Source organism: Trematomus bernacchii, unplaced genomic scaffold (genome assembly GCF_902827165.1).
Source record: "Trematomus bernacchii unplaced genomic scaffold, fTreBer1.1, whole genome shotgun sequence".
Taxonomy (NCBI): domain Eukaryota; kingdom Metazoa; phylum Chordata; class Actinopteri; order Perciformes; family Nototheniidae; genus Trematomus; species Trematomus bernacchii.
The window spans coordinates 2205193-2227205 of NW_022987547.1; the positions used below are offsets into that span (position 1 = coordinate 2205193).

Here is a 22013-nt window from a genome sequence, read left to right on the forward strand (position 1 = left end):
CTCCAAATAAAGTTGGTTTTAATTGAATTCCTGCAAACTATTACTGGGTCAGGTTCTGTTGGTATCTTCATCTCTTGGCAAACGATGATAAAGTGCTTGGGTAGTTTGAGAATTTATCCGAAAATAGTTGCAACTGTAGTTTCTGTAGTTTATTTGTATACTGCTTTAAATTAAAAAGTGTTACTTGATTTTATCAAATGTCTGTATTAATAAATGGGCAATTTACAGTATTTAGCAAACCTGATAAAAGAACAACACTATAAATTAATACAAAATATCCAAGGGCTTTCAAATCATTGTGAATACATTAATAAGCTCTCTGATGCCGTCTCTGTTGTAGGACTATTCAATAGTATTGCTTTATGTAATACATTTAATATAATTCAATCAGAGAATACATGCAATACAAACTATGCATAATACAAAAAACATGTTCATAAGTTATGGATCATTTGTCAGTGAGATTCCTAATTTTTTTTGGCATCTGTGTGCCCATGCATAAGCCTCTCCTAAACTGACAGCAAAGCATCATGGGAAAGTTGTAGGGGCAATGTCTGGATTGTTCTAGGCAGGGAAATGTCAGATAGCCCCCCAGGCACCCACACACAAACACACACAATGCCATGATTACCCAAAGGGACCATCATTCTCTCCCTAAATCTGTTCTTCCCCACCCATCCCCCACTCTGTCCCTCTCTTTTTCTGTCGTTCCATCCAGATCACAGCCGACTTTACGGCGTTTAGGTTTGCTGACACCTCAGTAATGGCAGCAGTAAGGTAAGTGTGCATGTAAGAGAAATGAGAAGGCAGGAAGAAAGTGAGAAGGTGATCACCAGTAATGGAGCAGTGTGACAGAGGAGAGGTAAGTGAGGTGGTGTAAAAGATGAAAAGAAAGAGAAAGACACATGGAGAAAGGGAAGATTATTTAGCCTCATGTGAAGCCACAGACACACACATCTCTTTTTGGCCTGTGGGCCTGATGGGCTTTATTATATTAACCAACACAATACCAGTCTGTGCCTTTATCTTTTGTCCTCTCCGTTTAGTTTTGCTCAGAAGTAAACCTTTCCCTTTATGAGCCTCTTCTGGAAAATAAATGCAATGGTTTGACGTCATGAGCAAATGTAATGTGCATTTGCATTTACCCTACAGCACTTTTGATGACGAGCTTGCCCTGAAATTCAAAGGAATTTTAAATGTAGTGAATCATCCCTACATGAAAGCAGTGGACAGAGATGTGACTAGGTAGCAGCCATCTTCTGTAAACTGTCCATCCATCCTGTACTTATCCCTATTGCTATTAAGAGTGATAACACCAGGCTGAAAAGCAGAGCTTCATTGCCCTCTGTGGCTGTGAGCCTGTTTCACTTGGGTGTGGTCAGGTGGGGGGTTTGTTACACCTTTACATTACTGCAGCAAGGTGAGAAGAACCACTAGAGGTAATAATAATAATAATAATAATAATAATAAATTCGATTTATAAAGCACCTTTCATTGCTAACAGCAATCCCAAGGTGCTACAGGAGGCATAATAAAAACAAACAAAAGTTTAATCAAAAGCTTTTTTTTAAAGAAAGGTTTTTAAGCCTTTCTCGGCCAAAGGACCACGCCCAACTTTCCTGTGCCTGTGCCACTTGGCGTCCAAGTGAAGGCTGTTCAGCCACATCTGCATGGGTCCGTCTGCGTCCGCAGCGATCGCAGCCACTCTAGTCAATGGGTGCTATTCCACCACACGCGGCTAGAAGCGTCCCAGAAGCGTCTCGGCGCAGGGCTTCTCTAAAAATAGGATGAATCCGAGGCGTTGCGTCGCGTCGGGCAGGCAGGAAGTGGTGGAACGTTCAGAGCATCCGGCCCAGGCCCATCCCCCCCAAATAAAGTAATTTTGCAGACCCCCCTTCACATCACGACACCTTCACTACGACACGCACAATGGACAACGAGCTTTTCATCATGGAAGTGGAAAAACAAACGATTTTATACGACATAACCCATCATTTCTACAAGGACAACATCAGAAAGGACAAGGCCTGGTGTTTAGTCGCTGGAGTTTGTGGAGTGGAAGGTGAATATTAATGTTTTAAAGTTAATGAATACTTGTAGGTACAGTAGCCTACAGAGCCATTCAGTAGTTTGCATTTCACAAGAAAGTATTTATTATTTCTTATATCAATTATCTGTGAAGGGAAAACCAAGCAAAGAATTAATAAGTGAAATCATTTTATTAATCTGAATCTATTCTTTTTGTTCAGTCGACGTGTGCAAGCAAAGGTGGAAGTCACTCATGGATGCTTTTGTTAAAAGCAGAAAGCAATCTACCCCAAGTGGATCTGCAGGTGGCACGCAAAAGGGCTGGAAATACGCAGGTTTAATGTCCTTCGTTTTGCCCTATATACAGCAATGGAGGTATGTATGCACATTTTTAAATGTATATCATTTTGTAACTTTGTAATTTGTCATGATGTATTGCAAAGGGTATGAAAGAGTTATTTTAAATTACATAAATATGTTCCTATTGCATAAATTAATCCCAAGAAAAAAGGTTTTAATTGTTTTCATGTTGTTGTTTCTTTTCATATAGTTCAAAAAGCAGCTTGGGCAATCCTTCCCCACTAGAGGAAATGGAGATATCAGGTACACCAGGAACAGAAGAACAGTCCAGGATAATATCTGGATCTCCAAAAAGGCCCTCTAGGTCCCGTAGCCCCCAGGAATCCACACCAGCAGCGGCCCAGCGTTCCACAAGGAGGAGGCCACAGAGCACAGACCTTGGAGAGCAACTGATGTCTCTACTGCATGAACCTCCAGCCACACCACACATGCCAGACTCAGAATTAGAAGAGTCATACCACTTTGCACTCAGTCTTGTGCCTATATTACAAAGGCTGGACAAAGACAGGAAACATCAGGCCAAAATCAAAATTTTAAACACCCTCCATAGCCTTGAAAAAGACAATACACAACACCAGCAACATTGGCAGCCGATTGACCATCCCCCCACGTCACAACACTCCAGTCACACCTCCAGGCCAGTAGCCTTTCGGCCAACTGTACCCCAACCCCCACAAGCCCAATCAACACCTACAGGGCCATTCACAGACATGGCCCTGTAGGTGAATCCTGTGCAGTGGCTCTGCATGGCAGGATGGCAGAACTGGGGGGTCTTTGTATGAAGACCTGTAGAACTGTTGATTGTTTTTGCTGTAAATAGTTCCTTTTTTGTGTTGATTGTTGTACATTTCAACTGTTATTTGATGTTCCTGTTTAAAATGTTGTTTTGGGTGAAATTGTAATAATTAAAACGTTTATTAAACTTGTGGTCAGTGATTTATTGATTATATATATAGAATAATTATGATGATGAATGCATATTTTCTTACCGTGCCCGGTAGGTTATGACGCTGGAGGAGGTCGGACCAAAACCGCGGCGCAGACGGACCTGGTGGAATCTAGGGGTGAGGGCCCAACGGCCGAGGCAGCCGTCAGTCTGCCCAAGGGCGAGGTAGGTAAGCTAAAGCAAGATTTGCAGGAGTAGCAACATAAGGTTTGGTATTTTTTCCAGACTAGGCAACCCTTTAGTTTAGGAGTGGACAACTGTAATGTTAATCATTCATTTTTATTTTTACATTACTTATAAATTATCAAAAACATGTGAGTAGACAACTTGTTCCTTACCCCGGGATGTAAAGAGAATTTCAACAAGTCTAACAAAAATGTTTAAAACATTACCCATTCTAGCTTTGAACACACACAAAAACAGAACACTCCCTAATACCAACGAAGGACAGGATCCTATTGGCTGTTTCCATAACTTAAACCACTATCTTTCTTATAATCTTTCATTAAACACAACATTTGATTTATATTATATATATTAAATCTCTTAGTAAATGTGTGTAAAAGGCAGGGACAGGCTAAAGAGCACACACACTTCACTAACCTTTCAAACCAACCCTGAATGTGTCCCTCTTTTGTTTGAAACCCATCATTGACAGTTTGATTAGGTCTTCTGCTGCCTGAGGCAGTGGTTTAAAGGAAAGGGCGTAATGCATTAATGCCTTGTTTACACCTCCACATGTGCTTGCTGCACCCTAAATCCACTTTGAATCAAATACCCAACAAGCCAGGTGAGAGCTATAGTGTCTTAAATACTTTTTGTCAGGAAATATATAAGAAAATGTTTGATCATGCTCACTAAAGCAACACAAAAAGATGAGCAATACAGTTCAGCTTTTCTGAGCAGATTGTTGTTGATAATGTCCATGGTTGAATTTGGATCAATTAGGGTCTGGCAGATGTGCAGAATCATGGTTGACCCCAGGGCTTAAAGGATACAATCCAATTTCCTCCAACAAATGTAATACTATTAGTGTGGATAAAAACAGACAAGTCACAAGGGAGGAGTCTCTTAAAAACCAGGGAGGGGGACATGAGAAAGAGAGAGACAGAACAGTGGCTCAGAGGGAAGAGACAGTTCCCACAAAGGACTTGGAATCAGAGAAACCTAAAGACTGGAAAGTTTAGGAAAACTCAACATTAAGTTTGAGTGACTGAGATGATAGAAAACATGGGAAGAAGAGGATAAACAACCTCACCTGACTACTGCGAAGGACACAGTCTAGTTAGTCCAGAAAGAAGCGCAGAGCTTACAGGGACAGAAAGAGGTGTAGAGGTGGAGCTCTCACAGAAATCCACCATTGAGAGAACTTTCTTGATTGAACTCCACTTCGGGAAGACTGAGGAAGACAAAACAAGAGGTGAAAAAAGACGACAACTTGCTGCCACAATAGAACCTTTCGGCTATGAGAATCTGCAAAAAGAACATTCGGCTTCAAGACTTCACCATCATGTACTTCACCGCCATCGCTGCTCTCATGGTCATCTTGGTGGCTTCATACCAGGGCCCCACCAATGCTGTTGAAGTTTCAGACCTTAAAATAAACCCCTCCGGCCCTCTACCGCCGCTCCCCATGCCCTTCCGTATGAGCCTTGACCCCCGCGGGGATGTCCAGCTCTCCTGGAACATCAGCTACGCCAACCAGGAGGTTTACATTCAGCTGACGGTCGCAGACATCAAACACGGCGTGGTCTTTGGGATGTCGGACCGCGGGGAGCTGACCAACGCTGACCTGGTGGTGTTGTGGGACTCTGGAACTAACAGCTACTTTGGGGTAAGCAGGAATGTGTATTATCTATATAATCTGTCCAACACATTTCAAATAATTTAGGAAAAAAACAAAACAACAAGAAATTCCCCTGATTATTTTTTTAAGAACTTTAAAAGGTACATGCAGCAAAATATAACATTTGATCAGGTTAATAGACACAAGGAGGTAAAATGTATGATAATAAAAATAAAATAAATAATGGTTTCTCTCTGACAGATAAGACACAAGACAACTGAATCGATGCAACAATATAAAATATAAAACCCCATAACAAAGTGAACATATCGGTACAACAGAAATACAAATAAAAAGATTAAGACCTATACAATAAATAAAACAATATAAAGGTAGGTAAATAATAAAGACTAAAAGAACATTTAAAGTGGGGGGGTTGCTAATAAAAAGCTAATCTAAAAAGATGTGTCTTTAGCTGTCGTTATAGCTACAAAACATTAGAATGACACAAGGCTCGTCTCCTAAAAGGTGTGGAAATCCAGCAGGAGGTGTTGCATCAGATATTTGTACAGTCTTTCTCAGTCTCCCTTTCCATTTTCCTCTCTGTGTCAAATTCATAAATGCACATGGATTACATGAAGTCCTTGAGGAAAGGAGGTTTCCCTCATCTGTCTGCGGTCCCCGGGGCGTGAGATTGGTGTTTTTTGCACGAGGAGCCGGCGGACTGCTTGCTTCATGATCACAGAGTCACAAAGGATGCTATCGGCCCCAGCTAATTGGAAATCACTCAAACGTCACTAATAGCTGAAGCTCACTGGGGAATCATTAGCAGGTATTAACATATCAAAATTGAATCCTGTGCTGATTAAGATGTGTAAAATGCCTCATTTTTTATATTTGCCAAACACAAGCCTCCTTAACAAATGAAATTCCCTGATAAATTAATCAATTTAGAATTTATGTTGCTGTAAAATTCCAATTTATCTTTTTTTAAATTACATTTTGTCCACAAGGGTTATGTGGAAATATGAATAAAAGTTAGCAGGGTGAATACAAATTGCAGATACATTTTTGAGCAGCAGTTCTGATTGTTCCTTGGAAAAAAACTTTCTGACTAATTTATAATTTGTATTATATTATTAACATACTGTAGGTAGTAGGACTAACATCTGGTCGGTTAGTGAATGTGCGTTCAACCTTTGAGGATCCTGTGTGTACAAAACTACCAAATGGGGATCGGTCAGCAAACAAAGACTTCAGTTGTTTGCTATGTAGGGTTTGTGGTTTCACCATGAATAGCAGGTTAGTTATCAGGTCATACATGAGATAAAGTGCAGGGACAGCTTCTGAAGTACAATTGTTCCCTCTTAAATGAAGGCTAAAGTATAAAATGTCTCTTACATCTCATTCTCTTTTTGTCCATATGTCTTGCTGAGCAATCCCTCACAACTAAAAGCAATGTGTGCAGAGTTAAATAGTTCCTTTCGTCAATGCCGAGAAATAAGGACATTTTAAACTTTTATAAAAAATTGTTCCTCGATCGAAGTAATCAGCAGAAGGGGACTTGAATCTAGAACTAATCTTATTTGATATAAATGTAATATGAACTGAGGAATGTTCATTTAAAGTTTTGATGGTTTTAAAAATGAAAAAGGAGTAAAAGGTCACAGATTTCTTCTTCTACTTTCTTAGACCAACACCACTCTTTTGAATAATAAACCATAACACCCAAAACTAACATTACCACTATCTATGCTGTTTTTTTACAGAACATGGGCAGTTGACTCCTTTCTATTGATTTTTTTGTGCAGACATACACCATATTGTGATTCTCTGTTGAGATTAGATCTGAGGCCAGCAGGACTCCATAAACTGCTCTCAGTTCAACTTCAGAAGGGATGGCTGAGACTTTTGTCTCACAAATCCACAAGCAGTCTTTTATGGCAACACGTTCCACCTAATACTAGAATATAGATCAACTCCAGTGTAATTATACCATTACCATAATAAACTAACTTTGATATTGGCAAAACAATTGAATCACATAATGTAAGGATTTTAACGGCCAAAGTGACCAAAAATGGTTACTTGTTAATTGTGTTACTATGGATATGTAAGCAGTGCCATAAGACAGACTTGTAAACATTTGGAACTATTGTTTAACACACCATACCATGTTTTTTAGGAATTCCAACTTACGCAAACATAAAGGTTGAACAGAGATGCCAAATACACGAAGTGGACCCAACTGCCATTAACTTAAACATAACAAAATATAACCTTTATACACAAACTTAACAATTCCAAGTCTTAGAAATTCTCTACACAGACATGCAACTCACATACTGTATACTGCCCACTTATTTTTTTTTAGAATCATGTATAAAAATATGTTGCCGTTTGTTTAGAGCGGTTATATAAGATGTTCAGAGAGGGAGACAGAAATACCGAGATCTTAGGTGTTATTCTGGACAGATATGAATGTGAGAAACATAGCAGGAGCGGATAGACGGAGCTGTTGAAAAACCTCCTGGCAGAGAACAGGAATATTGAACACCAGGTGGGGAAGGTACACTGATTTCTTTGAGAAAATTGTGTAGGTTTGTGTCAATCTGAAAATGAACAAAGAACAGCCACTTTATTATTTCTCTGCTTGATTTGACAACATGTCTTAAGGTAATGGGTGAATAATGAGTTTCTCATTGCGAAACCTGATCCCCTCCTTTTTTAAATGAGCTGTTCAACTGTTCAAACTCTCAGTTAAAGAAGGGTTGTCAAAAGCCTAATAGAATTGAAATCTGGACTAAATGTGATTGGCTCATATATGTGCTTTTAAATACTTTGTGCAGGTTAGATCTTTTTTAAAGTTAACATGTGTCCCTTAGGATGCGTGGAGTGACAGTGAGGGCCACGTTTCATTGGACAGCCAACAAGACTACGAGTTGTTGGATGCCAAACACAAACCTGACGGATTCCACCTGCTCTTCAAAAGACCGTTCAGCACCTGTGATCCCAGAGACTACCTCATAGAGGTGCGTGAAGACTTTCTTTTGTGTGTGTGTGTGTGTGTGTGTGTGTGTGTGTGTGTGTGTGTGTGTGTGTGTGTGTGTGTGTGTGTGTGTGTGTGTTTATGCAAATGTCAGGGTAGTCCTATGTAATCCTGTACAAACAAAAGCATAAAGCTCTTGTTTTTTAACCTTACTGGCTTCCTTACAGAGGTGTATAAAGTACTTAGATATTGGTTATACATTGTAGAATGTAAAATGTACTTGAGTAAAAGTACACAAGTATTAGCATCAAAATATACTAAAAGTACTCTTTCTGCACAAGGTTCCTTTTTCATAAAAATGTACATTATATTATTGAAATATAATTATTGATGCATTAATGTGTTGGAAGCTTGTGATGGAAGAGCTTTTTCAGGTAAATAACTTATGAATAAGGGTTAGGTTCAAACCTGTATGAAACCTTGAGCTGGATAAATATTTGACTGATTTACAAGATGATCCTCTCCTCTACATTTATGTCACTTGTCGATTCTCCAAGAGGTCATGTAAAGAGCGAGCACACGTGTTGATTTAGTCAGTCAGTCCTGAACTGAGGGATCCTGACAGTTAGCAGGTGGCGAGGAAGAGAGATTACTGAAGTGAGTGCACACGTGTGGAACATAACAGCACAGAACATTTACCCTGTATGTGAATGTTTATTAATGTTTGTGTGTGCGTTTCATTGCCGTTTCACTTCAAATGTAATATACTGATTATGGTTTCCATGGTGCCGCATAAAACCTCCAAGTTGCAGACACAAAACTAATGCTCAGTCATTACCATGACAACACAATGAAAAAGAAGTTCTCTTTTTGCCTTCATAGGAAAATTCAACCAAATAATAACCACACAAGATTATTCATTTACTGATGTTGGTTTTCTGCTTAGTATCAACTAAACATAATCTGTTTTTTGGGTGGGATTTGTCAGGAGGGAACCGTGCACGTCATCTATGGATTTTTGGAAGAACCACTTGCCTCTCTGGAGCAGCTGAACCTGTCCCGGATCCACACGGGGATGCAGACTGTGCTGATGCTGCGCCCCGACACGCTGCCACCCATCCTGCCTCCAGATGTGCGGACGCTGGATGTCTTGTCGCCAAACGTCATCATCCCACATCAGGAGACCACCTACTGGTGCTACATACAGAAGCTGCCTGAAAACATGCCCAAAAATCACATTGTTATGGTATGAATGCCTTTGAATTACAAGATATGGAAGCTTTCACACATTATGTTGCATACAATTATTTCAGAGTTTTCATTTTTGATGTACCTGTCCAAAGTAAAAGCTTTTAGAGGTAGAAACACATAAAACAACATGACTTGTTTTCTTTTTTCCACTTCTCTCTCTGTTGCTGTCAGTATGAGTCAGTGATAACTCCAGGTAACGAGGCCATCGTGCACCACATGGAAGTGTTCGAATGTTCTGCAGATAAAGGCGACGTTCCAGAGTACAGCGGCTCCTGCGATGACAAGATGAAGCCGAACAAGCTCGATTTCTGCCGCCATGTGCTCGCTGCATGGGCTATGGGTGCTGAGGTATGATGGGAAACAGACACCCACACACATCTTCTTACATCAGTCCTCATTGGCACCTTCCACTGACTACATTTACTCCTTATACTCTTAAAAACAACAGTGCTACAAACATATTCGCAACACTTACAAGTCAAAGTCAAATACATTTTTAGATGAAGCAGAAACACATATACATTGACACATTTTACACATAATAGTGTGTCTAATTGAAAAAAGTTGGAATAAATCTTGATTTTGGTCGTGTCCTCATTCCTATTATGAGAGATAAACAAATGCGCCTACGCAAGTAATATCCAAGCCTACCACTTTGAGCAAAAAACCTTGTAAAGAGGATCCCACACACAGCACAAGTCTATTAAGAGCTGGGAGACAGTCTGTATGTGGGAAGCACGCTCACATGCAAATATTCACAAACTTGTCGACACTTGACACAAAGTCAAAGAATGAAAACCACATGAATATTTACAGTTGTAGCCTAAAAACAAGTGGTTATCATGGGCTGATATTCTTGAATAACTGAATACTACTGAGGAAACTAAGATTGTGTGCATTCTATAATTGTAAAACCAATGCTAACCTTAGTCTATAAAGTTTCTGTAAGCGCTTTTTATGTCAGTGTGAAATGACAGCTTATTTTGCTGTCCCCAAGGGGCCAAAATGACGAGTATATCCAACATCATGGCTACAGCCCTGACAGTCATCCAGCCTATGAGTCAGCCTGCTAAAATGTAGTAGAAAATCACAGTTGTTTTTACCTTGAATTGTTAGTCTATAAGAAACACACACATTGCAGTTCTTTTCTTTAGGAAAAACTGTCGATTGAAATAGTAGGGAGGGAGAGAAAATGGCACCTGTGTCTTCAGGCGGCTAGTCGGCCCTCTATCAGACATTCATTCAGTCCACTTGGGTACCACAGCTACCAACCAGCCGGCTGACCAAGCAGGCAGGCAGCCGGCTGGTCACATAAAGCAAAGAGGACAGGGAACGGCGAGCCTGTCACCATATTTCTTTGCTCCGCTCCCCACTGTATCACAGCCAGCCTGGCCCCTCTCTGATTGGATTATCTGCCAGCCAAACAAAAACAAGCAGGATGCCTTCTGTGGGCTTTGAGCTGTGAAGACAAGATTAGGTGAGAAATATTCAGGCCTCTTTCATCACCTCCTAATAGTGTTGTCTCATTCTCCCCGGCACTGCATCGGAAGGAAAACGTGGCCCTGCGAAAACAATGCAAGAGAGAAAGCAGGAAAATAGAGGGAGGGAAGTTTGAAAAGGGAGAGAAACAGTAATGAACTACACTGCCAGAATGTGAAGTGAAAAGAAATGGCAGAGAAAAAGTGGTGTGTTTGTAGTGGAGAAAGCAAGTCTCCAAGGATTTTACTGTTACAACTTTAACAAGATTAAATAAAACAATTCTCTCTTCCGTTACAAACTGTGTGTATCAGCAGAGTCTTCAAGTGGTCTGAAAAATTAAAAGACCGATGATGAATGAAGATTAAATCAAGTTTCCTCGATAAAAGCGAGGAGGTTTGACGCCCATGGGGCCAGAAGTGAGTGAAAATTAGTTTTTTGCCATTATAAGCAGAATAGCTCAGAATCCAACGAGCATAAAAGAAAGAAAAAAAGACATCACACGTTCAACCAGTGCCTCAAAGTGTGCATCCATATGAGAAGACAACCTTTCGATGTGTAGAAATAATCAATAAGCATTGTTTTAGCCAGCTCATACATTTCCAAAAGGCCTTGAAGACATTTGAAAGTCCTTGTCAAGGAATACATTTGATGCAAAGACAAATGTTGATTATGTAAGTTTGTGCCAAGGCATGTTTTAGTTTTAGAGGCCACTTTCCAACATTGGAAAGAACCATTACATTACATCACTTACAAAGTGACTTACAATAAGTGCAAAAAACATTTATATACAAACTCAAACAGCAAGAAATATGAAAGAACATTTGCTAGGACAAGTATTGGTGCATTGGTCTCAATTGTCCAAGACCAGGGACACAATTAGTTGAGTGACATCTGCGTAACTGTGGAAAAACAAACCAAGAGAGTGAATGATGATGACCTGAAAGATAAGGGGGCCCAGGTGTGAGCCCAGGGACCCCAGAAGAAAAGGAAGACTATCAGTACCACATTAGTAGAGCTAGAGAGACAATCTATTATCTCTGCAGAGTGGGCAAGAAGAATCAATAAGACTAATATAGTAGTGATTACCAAGATGGAATCACATTTTGAAGGACAACATTGGGCGAGTAATTAATATGCAAATAATTGAGGTGGATGGGTAATCCTGTAATTACATTTTCAGAATGGAAGTAAGTCTGGAGGTTTGAGATACAACCGTCAAATAACCAGTTTTGTGTTTCGACCTCTTCTTGGCACATGGTTGTAAATAGTTTTACATCTGGGTGATTTCATTTTGTCATCCTCTGACATTGTCAGTCTTAAACAGAATGAGCAAGGATGGAAAAAATAATTAATTTTAGCTCCTTCCTCAGAAAATGCATTTAAATCTGTTTTTCAGTTGGGGAAATTAGCAGATTATAGTTTTGTCACAGTCAAAAAAATGGTGTGTGTGTGTGTGTTTTGCAGGCTTTTTACTATCCTCCTGATGCAGGGCTGCCTCTGGGTGGACCAAGTTCCTCAAGGTTCCTTCGTCTGGAGGTCCATTACCACAACCCTCTCATTATATCTGGTATATAAAGTACACACTTAGACTCACACATTTTACCACATTCTGCAACACTGCACTTACTCTTATTCTTCTCCGTTGTTCCGAACATACCCATAACCTACTAGTAAACTGACTTTGCTACATATTTAAATATTGCATGATTTTGTTTCTCGCAGGCCGTCGTGACTCTTCAGGGATACGCTTGCATTACACCCCGAGTCTGAGGCGGTACGATGCAGGGATCATGGAGCTGGGTCTTGTTTATACTCCCATCATGGCTGTCCCACCTAAACAAAACAGCTTCTACCTCAGTGGATATTGCACCTCCGAGTGTACTCAGACTGTATGTATACATATATGTCCCCCATAGTCACTGCATTATTTAAGGTTCAAAAAAGAATTATGGATAAATATTTCATCTAGCATGCCACATATTTTTCTTCAAGTTTTGGTCCCTTAAGCACAAAAATCTCAGTTGGAGCTTGACCTTGAAAGTTTCTCCGTCTGTCTGTTTGTATATCTAGGCTTTGCCTTCAGGAGGAATCTATATATTTGCATCCCAGCTGCACACCCACCTGGCAGGGCGGGGGGTAAGGACTGTTTTGGTGAGGGCAGGCAAAGAGCTGGAGGTGGTCCAGGAGGACAAGCACTTCAGTACACACTACCAGGTGAGACACAGCGGGGCTCAGTTTACCCAGAGGAAATCTGTGCACAGAACTTTCTTCGTGCGGTGTATCTTATACTTTTGAAAGAAGGTAGTCTTACTTCATATCTCACTGAGCCGCATGCCACAGATTATCCTTCTGCTTCTACTGCACCTTTTAAAATAATAAGCTGCCACCTCATTACAATAAAGGCTCAAAAAGGGTCTTTGATTTTGCATGTTTTATAACTAGCTGAAAATGATAAGCTAATGCTTGATGGTCTTTTGTGTACTTGCTGCAAATGAAGAGTTTCAAATGATTTAGTAAAAATATCTTTAAAGTACTGCTAATTAAGGGAATTACTTACCATAGAAAAAAATAGTTTTTTAGTAATTAATCAAACAGGTGTTAATATACATAGTTGTCCAATCACTGATTACTTTTTAATGAAAGCAGTATTTCTACAGAAAGTTATAACCCTATTTCTTATCAGTCACAATTGTTCTGACCTGGTTTTAGCCTCATCAGATATAGCCGTATATATTTCCATTCAAAGCAGAATAAAATAACTTCCTGAACGTCAACTCAACATCAAAACTGACAAACAACAGCATTAACATTGTTGGGAGAGAGCAGACGACATCTGTTGTGTTTTATTTATTTTTTTAAATGTGCAATATCCCGGGGCAGGTACACACACACACTGAGGCCAGAGAAGGACATCTGCTAGACTGCCAGATAAAATCTCCAGCTGCTGTTGATGTCTGACTAATCTGTGTACCTGTGTGGCGGTGTTGTTTCAAACCCTGCATCCTCATTATAGACATATGAACAAACCACTTTCTGAAAACCTTATAGAAACACATACAACACAGCTAATAACTAGGAAAGCTGCCTCCAAGGAAATCCTCAAAATCAATACATTATCTGTCCATATTTTAAATAAATTACGATTATGTCCAAACTCAAGATGATAGAGAGGGAAATGTGGTGTAAAAAGATATGTACACAATTAAATGTTTGGTGGATTTTCCCTTTAATTACTTAATTTTCTTTTGTTCTTCTCGCCTTTAGACGATCCGAGTTCTGAGGAAAATGACAAATGTTTTACCTGTAAGTATACATGTTGATCACTACGCTTGCAATTTAATAAAGCATTGCCTATTTTAGTTTTTCTCTGTGCAGAATTTGTATTCAGAGAAGATTCGATTGTTTAATGTTTCACAGTAAATGGTGAATGAAGGCTAAACGGTCAAGCCCCAGGTGTATTTTTCCTGAAGTTCTGAATTAGAGTACCACGCTTGAGCCCCGAGCCTGTTTTTCAGGCCTCAGGCTCGAAAAAGACATTCCCAGAACAATTGACTATAACTTCACTTCTAAAAGGGGTAAATTAATAATCTTTTTTCTCAAAGCAATGATAAACCTGTGAGTTGGATGTAGAAAAGTCAGAATCAATATAGAATGTTTTTATTTTAAAGTAAATTCAGATTGAACATAGTAAAAAAATGTAAATTATAGTGTCCGTCCAAAAAAAGAACATTACTTATAGTGAAAACCACCCTTGAATGATGGGATAGTAGACTAAAAGCTTTAGGAATCCAAACTATAACATATAATAAGTACCCTGTATCAAGATTGATGCAAAACAAGTGACATTTGACCTTTTTAGAGAGATTTAGAAAAAAAAAAAACACTTCTGGGGTCATTTGGGTGCATTTTCCATATCTACAGTATGGCCCCCCTTGGTCGATTTTGATGATTGACACCTCTTTTGAACCGTTAGAGCCAATAGAATCGAGGGGAAGTTCCTAGAATCCATCTAAACATTACCCATTGGTGAATGAGTGATGCGTAGCCAGAATGCCCAAAACCGGAAGCTGTCATACACTCTCGTAGCAGCTAATATGAAATCTCCGTTATTGACATAAATATGAAGATGGATTATCAGTAATCATTTCAAAGTGACACAGACACATTGGATTAACCTATGGATTAACCTTCAGCAGCGTTTTTATCGTTTTAATGCCATTGAACACAACATTTGATCAGAACAACAGCATAGGTAAGAATTTCTCCCGTGTTTGCTCCGTAATGCTACGTGGTGTGATGTCTGTTTTTATTTCCCCTGTCGCGAGTTCAGATCGCTCAGTGATGATACTTATATGTCTGGAATCTGTGGAATCTCAGTTTGCTAATCGACATCTTGTTTGTGCAGATTTGATAGGTAATAAGGGTATTTTACCTTGAGTTCTGTGCTAATTGCGTTAGCATTTTTTCGCTCAGGGCTAATTCAGAGCCTTTGTTATTACCCTTTTGTTTCGTTTAGCTAAACATGGTTAATATTGTCTGATAGCTGAGTTTCTTCCCGTTAATTGAGTATGACACATTCATAGTTTATAAAATGTTAAGAAGCCCTCAGACGCTGTTTCTTGCAAGATGTTGCGTTTTGCCCCCGCCGAGTGAAAATACTGTAGGGACAGGCTGTAATAATGTGTGATGTGATAGGAAGTTCTCTGGAGACAAAGACACAGCAGCTGAGCTCCACACAGCAAAACAAAAAACAAATACTGGCCACTGGATCTAACATTTTTGTCAATAACCTTAAACTATCCAATTGCGCTTTGTTAAAAATGAAATATGGTGAACATGGCGTTGTGTTTCTGCTTAATCCTGCAGGGTGACGTCCTCATAACTAAGTGTACTTATAACACAGAAGATAGGAGCAAGCCTACATTGGTGAGCGGCACACTATTTTGATATTGCTTAAATTCACCTTGGGCGACAGCATAAGTCTTGAGTATTGCCTTCTCTAATCTCTCTTTTCCCCTCTATCTTTCTCCAACACATTTCCTTTATTCTCTTAATCCTTCCATCTCTCCCCCCTTAATACCTACATCTGCTCTTTATACTGCACATTCCTCCATCTTCATCTAAATCTCTTTGTATCCTCAGGGAGGTTTTGGCATCATGGATGAAATGTGTGTTAACTACGTTCACTACTACCCTCGAACTAAGCTGGAGCTCTGCAAAAGCCACGTTGACTCAGGATACCTGCAGAAATACTTTAACTTCATTAACAGGTAACACTAGCACAAACTCATCTATCTCTCTCTCAGAAATCACTTGCGTGCGCCCCTCGTCCTTCATTAATTTGACATCTTCCCCTTCATCTTCTGTATGACTAAGCAATTCTTGGCATCATCAGTCACTCTTGTCCTTCGCTCCCGGAAACCAGAGTTGTGATTTCTCCTTTTATCGCAAAAAAAAAAGGTGTTTTGTCCTTTAAAGTGAAACTGTGTTTTCTCTCATGCCAATTCTATCTGCTTTTTTCAATCTCTTCCTCCTTTCTCAATCTCCCTGCCTCCCTCTTTATCGACTTTCCTTCAACCTCTCTCTTCCTCTCTTCCCTCCATCCTGCCCTCCCTCTAGGTTCCACGGAGATGACCATTGCGTGTGTGATGTGGACGTGACGGAGCAGTATTCTAAACTACAGTGGGACGCATTCAGTGGAGAAGTGCTGGACTCCCTTTATAACACAGCCCCCATCTCCATGCACTGCAACCAGTCGAGTGCACGCCTCTTTCCTGTAAGTCCCAGACAACACACTAACACACACTAACACACACTAACACACACACTGCAATCGACTGCCAAGCCGCCAATTATCCCGATCAGAAGGCAGGCATCAGTCGGACAGAATAGTCAGATCGGCTGAACGGACCGCTTGTTAACCTATAACAAAAACACAGACACACACACAGGATGTTTGGATCAGAGTGAATAAATCAATCCGAGATCAAACATGGTTAGAGGCCTTGATCAAGGTTTTATGTAAGAACAAAAAACGTCCTCCTTGATTTATAACATCAGGTCCAGTGTCTGGGAGAAAAAATATCAAAAACGTTGAAAACCTCATTTGAAACATTAGGCTCATGTTCTTGAAAGATAGCATATGGCTTGATGTTTTTACAAAGCTGCAAGAGTATTTATTATGGTGTATAAAAAACTACACACTAACACTGTTTATGGGGGGAACTGGACTTGACTCTGTAATAAGAGTTGGAAGCAGCTATTTTACAGTTGAACAACTATGTGCCGTAAAAGAAAGTTCACTAGAAACCACAAATACTTTTTTTGGGGCAGGTTTGATGAACTGTACAGTAAAAACTGTCACATAATAAAACCTGCAAAAATATCAAGGACAAAACGCTTACCCCCCCCCCCAAACAACGATGAAATGTGACCAACATTATATATCTGTTTCTCCAGGGGGAGTGGGACAAGAAGCCTGTACCAGTGGTCACCTCCATCCTGGATAAGCCTCGCTACCCCTGTGAGGGAGGGGCGCCCCCCACCAGCAAACCCCCAACACCCCAAGTCTGAGCGAGGGGGTCACCACGGCCTGCTTCAGCCCACAAGAGGGCTGCTAACCTGGAGGAAGTTAAAGAAGCTCCTTTGAGCAGAATTTATCATTTTATCTCTGTGTTTGGGGATGGATGATGTTCTCTACTCGCTGTTATTGTATAATATCTATATGTAATTATGAGTATTCCCAAATGAATGATAATTCATATGTAATGTTTTAGCACTTGACATGGAAATGGCAATGGTCATGTAACACAAAAATGTGGCTCACTAATTAGCGCTTGGGACAAAAATGTAACATTATTCAAAAGTAAATAACTTATTTTTTTAACCAGTTTTTCAGTTCAGCATTGTATTTTTCCCACTCTTTTGCGTCCTGTGTGTATTTGCTTTGTTTTTGTGTGTTGAATAATAAATGTCACAAAAATGTTGGCAGATAAAAAGGGATTTATTAATACACAAATTGCTTTGGACAGATTAAATAAGTCTGGTTTAACAATCATTTAACAAGTTTACTGGTCATTAATGTTAACAATTCACTTAAGACATGTTGCATATAAGAATCACCTGCTTTCTATCATCAGTAGTTTTGTAGTATTCACATCATGGAGAGAGACATTCTATAAACTGAATTAGGAAAAAAGACCTGTTGACATATTGTGTAGAGGACCAGTAGTGATAGTTTATGTCAGTCTGTTTAACAGTTCCCAAATAAATCTTGTTATTAACCTTAGCCGCTGCACAGAACAACCATTTCAATGATTAATGGCCTTCTGGGCGAAATCAATGAATCATTCCACATTAGTAAACATTTTGTGCTGAACTTGCAGCAACACACATTGGAGAGGCGAGTAGTAGCCATACTGTACACACAGAGGACTTCCTGCTTTCACACAATTATGAATGTGCTGTTCACACTGTATGTGTTTCTTGTTTGGCCTGAACTGTTAGTGAAAGGGGATACAAGCACAGGTGTTGAATGTAAAATATTTTTGTCGTTAGATTTAAAGGAGAGGTGTCATGGCCATTTCCACTGATCATAATTCCATTGTTGAGGTCTACTAAAATAGATTTATACTGTACAATTTTCCAAACTCACATTGGTTTCTCATACAGCATCTCTGTAAACTACTTGTATTCACTGAATTTCACTATCTGCCTTTAACGGCTCATTGTAGCTCCAACAGCTCCAGCCCCCACCCTCCCTGTGAGCACAGTGTGCTCTGATTGGTCGGGACGTTGTGAATCGCGCTGAGCTCCGTGGAGGTGTTGTTTCCTTGTTTAGGATACATAGCGAAACACAGCCAAATTCATCCTGAGCACACACAAACTCACATCCGAAGTAAAAACAATAAGTGTGGCTTGATATTGAGTAAGAAAAAGGTTGATAAACGCTGTGAGAATGGGTCTGCAGAGAGAATTTTGCCGCGATCCCAACTGTCTGTCATCAGCCTGCAGCCAGGGAGGAGAAATAAGCTGAGCTGCCGGCTCCCTGCACACAGATGTGTGTGTGAGGAAGTCCGTGGATCGGTCAATTTGGACCAATCAGCGGGGGCTTAACGTAACGGCTCCGCGGACGTAACGTAACGGCTCTTCGGGATTGGTCCATTTCGTTCCGGGTACCGCTTGACATCATGCCGTACCCGGAACGAAATGGAAGACTCAAATGGGCAGTGACGTATCTCCAACGAGGCGTTTTGGGGAGGTATTTTCTGTGTTAGAGTTTTACTCGCTACAGGGTGTACTTTGAGGGTTTTGACTCTGCACACCGTTTACATGCATAAAAACCTTCATAACATACAAGGGGACGGGTAATAACCGGAAAAGCATGACACCTCTTCTTTAAGACATAACTAGCAGAATTAGTATCTTGAATTACTGCACATACTTTAAGACATGATTATGCCATCAAAGAGTTTGACTGGTGATTTCTCTTTTTCTGTCAGTTTTACTTTGAAGACTTTTCCTTACAACAACCATGAGTTGGCGACAAATAAAATAATAGCTGATTAGTTAGCAGTGTATATCTATACAGTACACACACAGTGTATACATGTGGCATACACTAAATGACTGAGTGAGATGACAGATGAAGCTAGTTGTATTATCAAAATGTACATTTTAATTACAAAACATCTACAAAACAGTCCTGTCAAATTCACTAGTCCATTGTACCAAGATCATATTTTGATATGTTAAAAGGCCAAGGCGATGATAAATGTGCTGTCGCCTCCTGCAGATGTACAAATGGTTGAGTTTGATTTAGCAGCAGAACAACAGCAAATAAGCGGCTGGATTGGAAGATAACTCTTAAATGACAATGGCATTTGGTAAGAAACGAACTTAAGAGAATTGAGTTTGCAAACAGCAGCGACGGCAGTATAGAGCAGAAGAGGACAGCAATGACGGAGAGGGGGGGAGGGGGTGGGTCAGAAAACAAAGGCTCTATCTGTAACAGCTGCTTTCTGATAACTTGTCTTTATCCAGTATTTTTTTCGACAGCAGTGTTTCCTCCCTGGCTGGATAAACTATGCCTCAGGGTGTTTTTTTGTTGATAAACACTCTGTCTGCCTAAGATTTAGATACCATACTACAGAGTGAAAATCAGTTTTAGTCACTGTTGTCAACAACAGCATCAGTCACTGTAATCTGACTCAAACTGCCAGAAGGGCTTGTGAATGGTTTGGAAACACTTTGATTCCCCAATATGGTACAATATGGCCTCATAGGATAAATGTTAAAAGGATTTAATATCTAAAATATAGCACTTTAAAAAGGGAAAAACTTGACTGTTATACATGCCTAAATACTTAAAGTTATTTACTTTTTAGCACCAGTATACAAAGCTTGTGCTGCCAATAGAGAAGTCACAGTATTAACTAGATGTAAAGGAGATTCCCTGAGTTATCTAGCTTCAAAACTTACTGGTGATTGTTTGAAAAGAGCAAATATTGTTCAGTTTAGTTTCTATTTTAAAAAACGACCTAATCATGTGAGGTTATTTTAGTAATTAAAAGCGATCCAGAAAAAAGCTCAGGCTTATTCAAAGATAGCAGGATCACGCGAGGGACTTATCCAGGTGTACTGGAAAAACATCTTTGATTACTAGAGCAAAGATACTGTAGTTCACCTCTGTAGTTTGTCTTCATAGTAATATTTCTCACATGAGAGCATTCACAAGTGTTACTCTTAAACCCAGAGCAGGCTTAAAATGTAAAGCTTAACAATCAACATTTGTACAAGAAGAACTAAATTAGCACCTCTTTTGTATTTTGATTTACATTTTAGTTCTAAAAAGGTTTCTTTTATCCCCTCCAGTTATTTTTCCTATCACATTTAATCTATCTAAGCTATAATGCATACTATTTGTAAGCTGCACCTCTCCCAGCCTCACTCTCCAACCAGTTTGTTTTCTTCAGTTTTCACATGTGTGGTCCTTCTCAATCATAGATGCCCTTGATGCGTTTGTTCTGAGGGTCAAATGGAGATTTAAGATGGGCCTTGGCCTTGTACGTCACTCCCATCTTCTCCAGGGTAAACTCGCCGCTCTTTATGAAATCGGCACTCACCTGATAAAGAAAGGAAGAGAGAGATCAGAGCATGGAAATATGAGGTGGGGAGGGAATTTACATTTTATATAGATGAGGAGGATGACGGGGATTAAAACAGAGTGGAAATGAGACGACCAATTAATCCACGCTCTTTGTAAAAAAAATATTGACTTCTCCCAGCTGACGGAGCACTCCAGAGCAGACAATTTCACAGCAGTCGTATCTGACAGATGAGAACGGCGCTGGAGTTATAAAACGCTGAAAGCAATCCATTCACTCATGAGTCAATGTCAGCTCCTCGTAACCCAGAGAGCACATTTTCACAGACTGACTCCCTTCTCCCTCCCTGCCGCTGCACACACACATAAAAGAGCTCTCTCTCTCATCACCATTTAATTTCAACTACTTCCATGTTCCAGGAATGGCGTTGATGCCCTTGTCTCACTTGGAATGGTGACGTGTTACACACACTTCTCAGATCCATTATTTACCTGAATTTGGCTGCATTTAGTCCATGATTCTTAAAAGCAACCATGCAGCACTTTCAGTCTCACTGTATTCTATTAAGATGAATGCCCCCAGGTTTCTAAAGTGACTCCACAGTATATTTAAATCCAAAGCTCTAGCCAGGTGCTCCTATTACAACACAATGAAATAACAGTGTGCTGGTCCAAATTATTCAAAGCACCTGTTGCAGACATTTATATGAAACCTTGCAGGTCAGAGCAATTCCCACTGGCATTTTCAGAACAGTATCATAATGAATCAATTCACACAGAAGGATTTACAAATATTATTTCAGCCACCTTTGAGCGCTCAAATCAAAAACGAGGACAATTAAAGGGGCCCTATTGTGCTAATCTTTAGGTTCATATTTGTGTTTTGTGTCTCTACTGTGACATGTTTTCACACTTCAATGTGTGCTGCAGCAGCTCTTTTCACCCTCAGCTCTGATTGGTTAGCTGGCCGGCTCTGTTGGGATTTGTCAACCGCTGAGAGATGTCCCACAACTTAATAACGTACAGTTTGTTGGAGCGCTAGCCAATTGAAGCGCACGTGTTACATAGT

General features: G+C 40.0%; 2 protein-coding genes across 5 annotated transcripts in view; one reads left to right on the forward strand and one right to left on the reverse strand.

Moving 5' to 3' along the window:
- Positions 1–4765: 4765 nt before the first annotated feature.
- Positions 4766–17837, forward strand: dbh (dopamine beta-hydroxylase (dopamine beta-monooxygenase)). The gene is made up of 12 exons (XM_034122906.1): positions 4766–5168; positions 8006–8152; positions 9098–9355; positions 9532–9708; positions 12304–12406; positions 12562–12728; positions 12910–13053; positions 14104–14142; positions 15706–15765; positions 15982–16109; positions 16459–16615; positions 17299–17837. Exons 1-12 carry the CDS (start codon positions 4800–4802, stop codon positions 17410–17412), a joined length of 1863 nt encoding a protein of 620 aa, XP_033978797.1. The 5' UTR covers positions 4766–4799; the 3' UTR covers positions 17413–17837.
- A 1285-nt stretch (positions 17838–19122) lies between these two features.
- The window catches only part of sardh (sarcosine dehydrogenase), a 40209-nt gene continuing 37318 nt past the window's right edge, over positions 19123–22013 (reverse strand). For 2 of the 4 annotated variants that reach the window (XM_034122895.1, XM_034122894.1), the window contains exon 22: positions 19125–20963. In XM_034122895.1, coding sequence (XP_033978786.1) covers positions 20835–20963 — 129 coding nt within the window. In that variant the 3' untranslated portion in view covers positions 19125–20834. Of the gene's footprint in view, positions 20964–22013 lie in introns of all 4 variants that reach the window. The other 2 variants (XM_034122897.1, XM_034122896.1) reach the window with 2 other exon arrangements.

What these genes read in the sequence shown, in the direction of transcription:
- dbh (XM_034122906.1), top strand. Translation starts at nt 4,800, where the DNA reads ATGAGAATCTGCAAAAAGAACATTCGGCTTCAAGACTTCACCATCATG. An exon ending in GAACTAACAGCTACTTTGGG is followed by an intron (nt 5,169 to 8,005) that starts GTAAGCAGGAAT and finishes TGTGTCCCTTAG; the next exon opens with GATGCGTGGAGTGACAGTGA. An exon ending in CCAAAAATCACATTGTTATG is followed by an intron (nt 9,356 to 9,531) that starts GTATGAATGCCT and finishes TGTTGCTGTCAG; the next exon opens with TATGAGTCAGTGATAACTCC.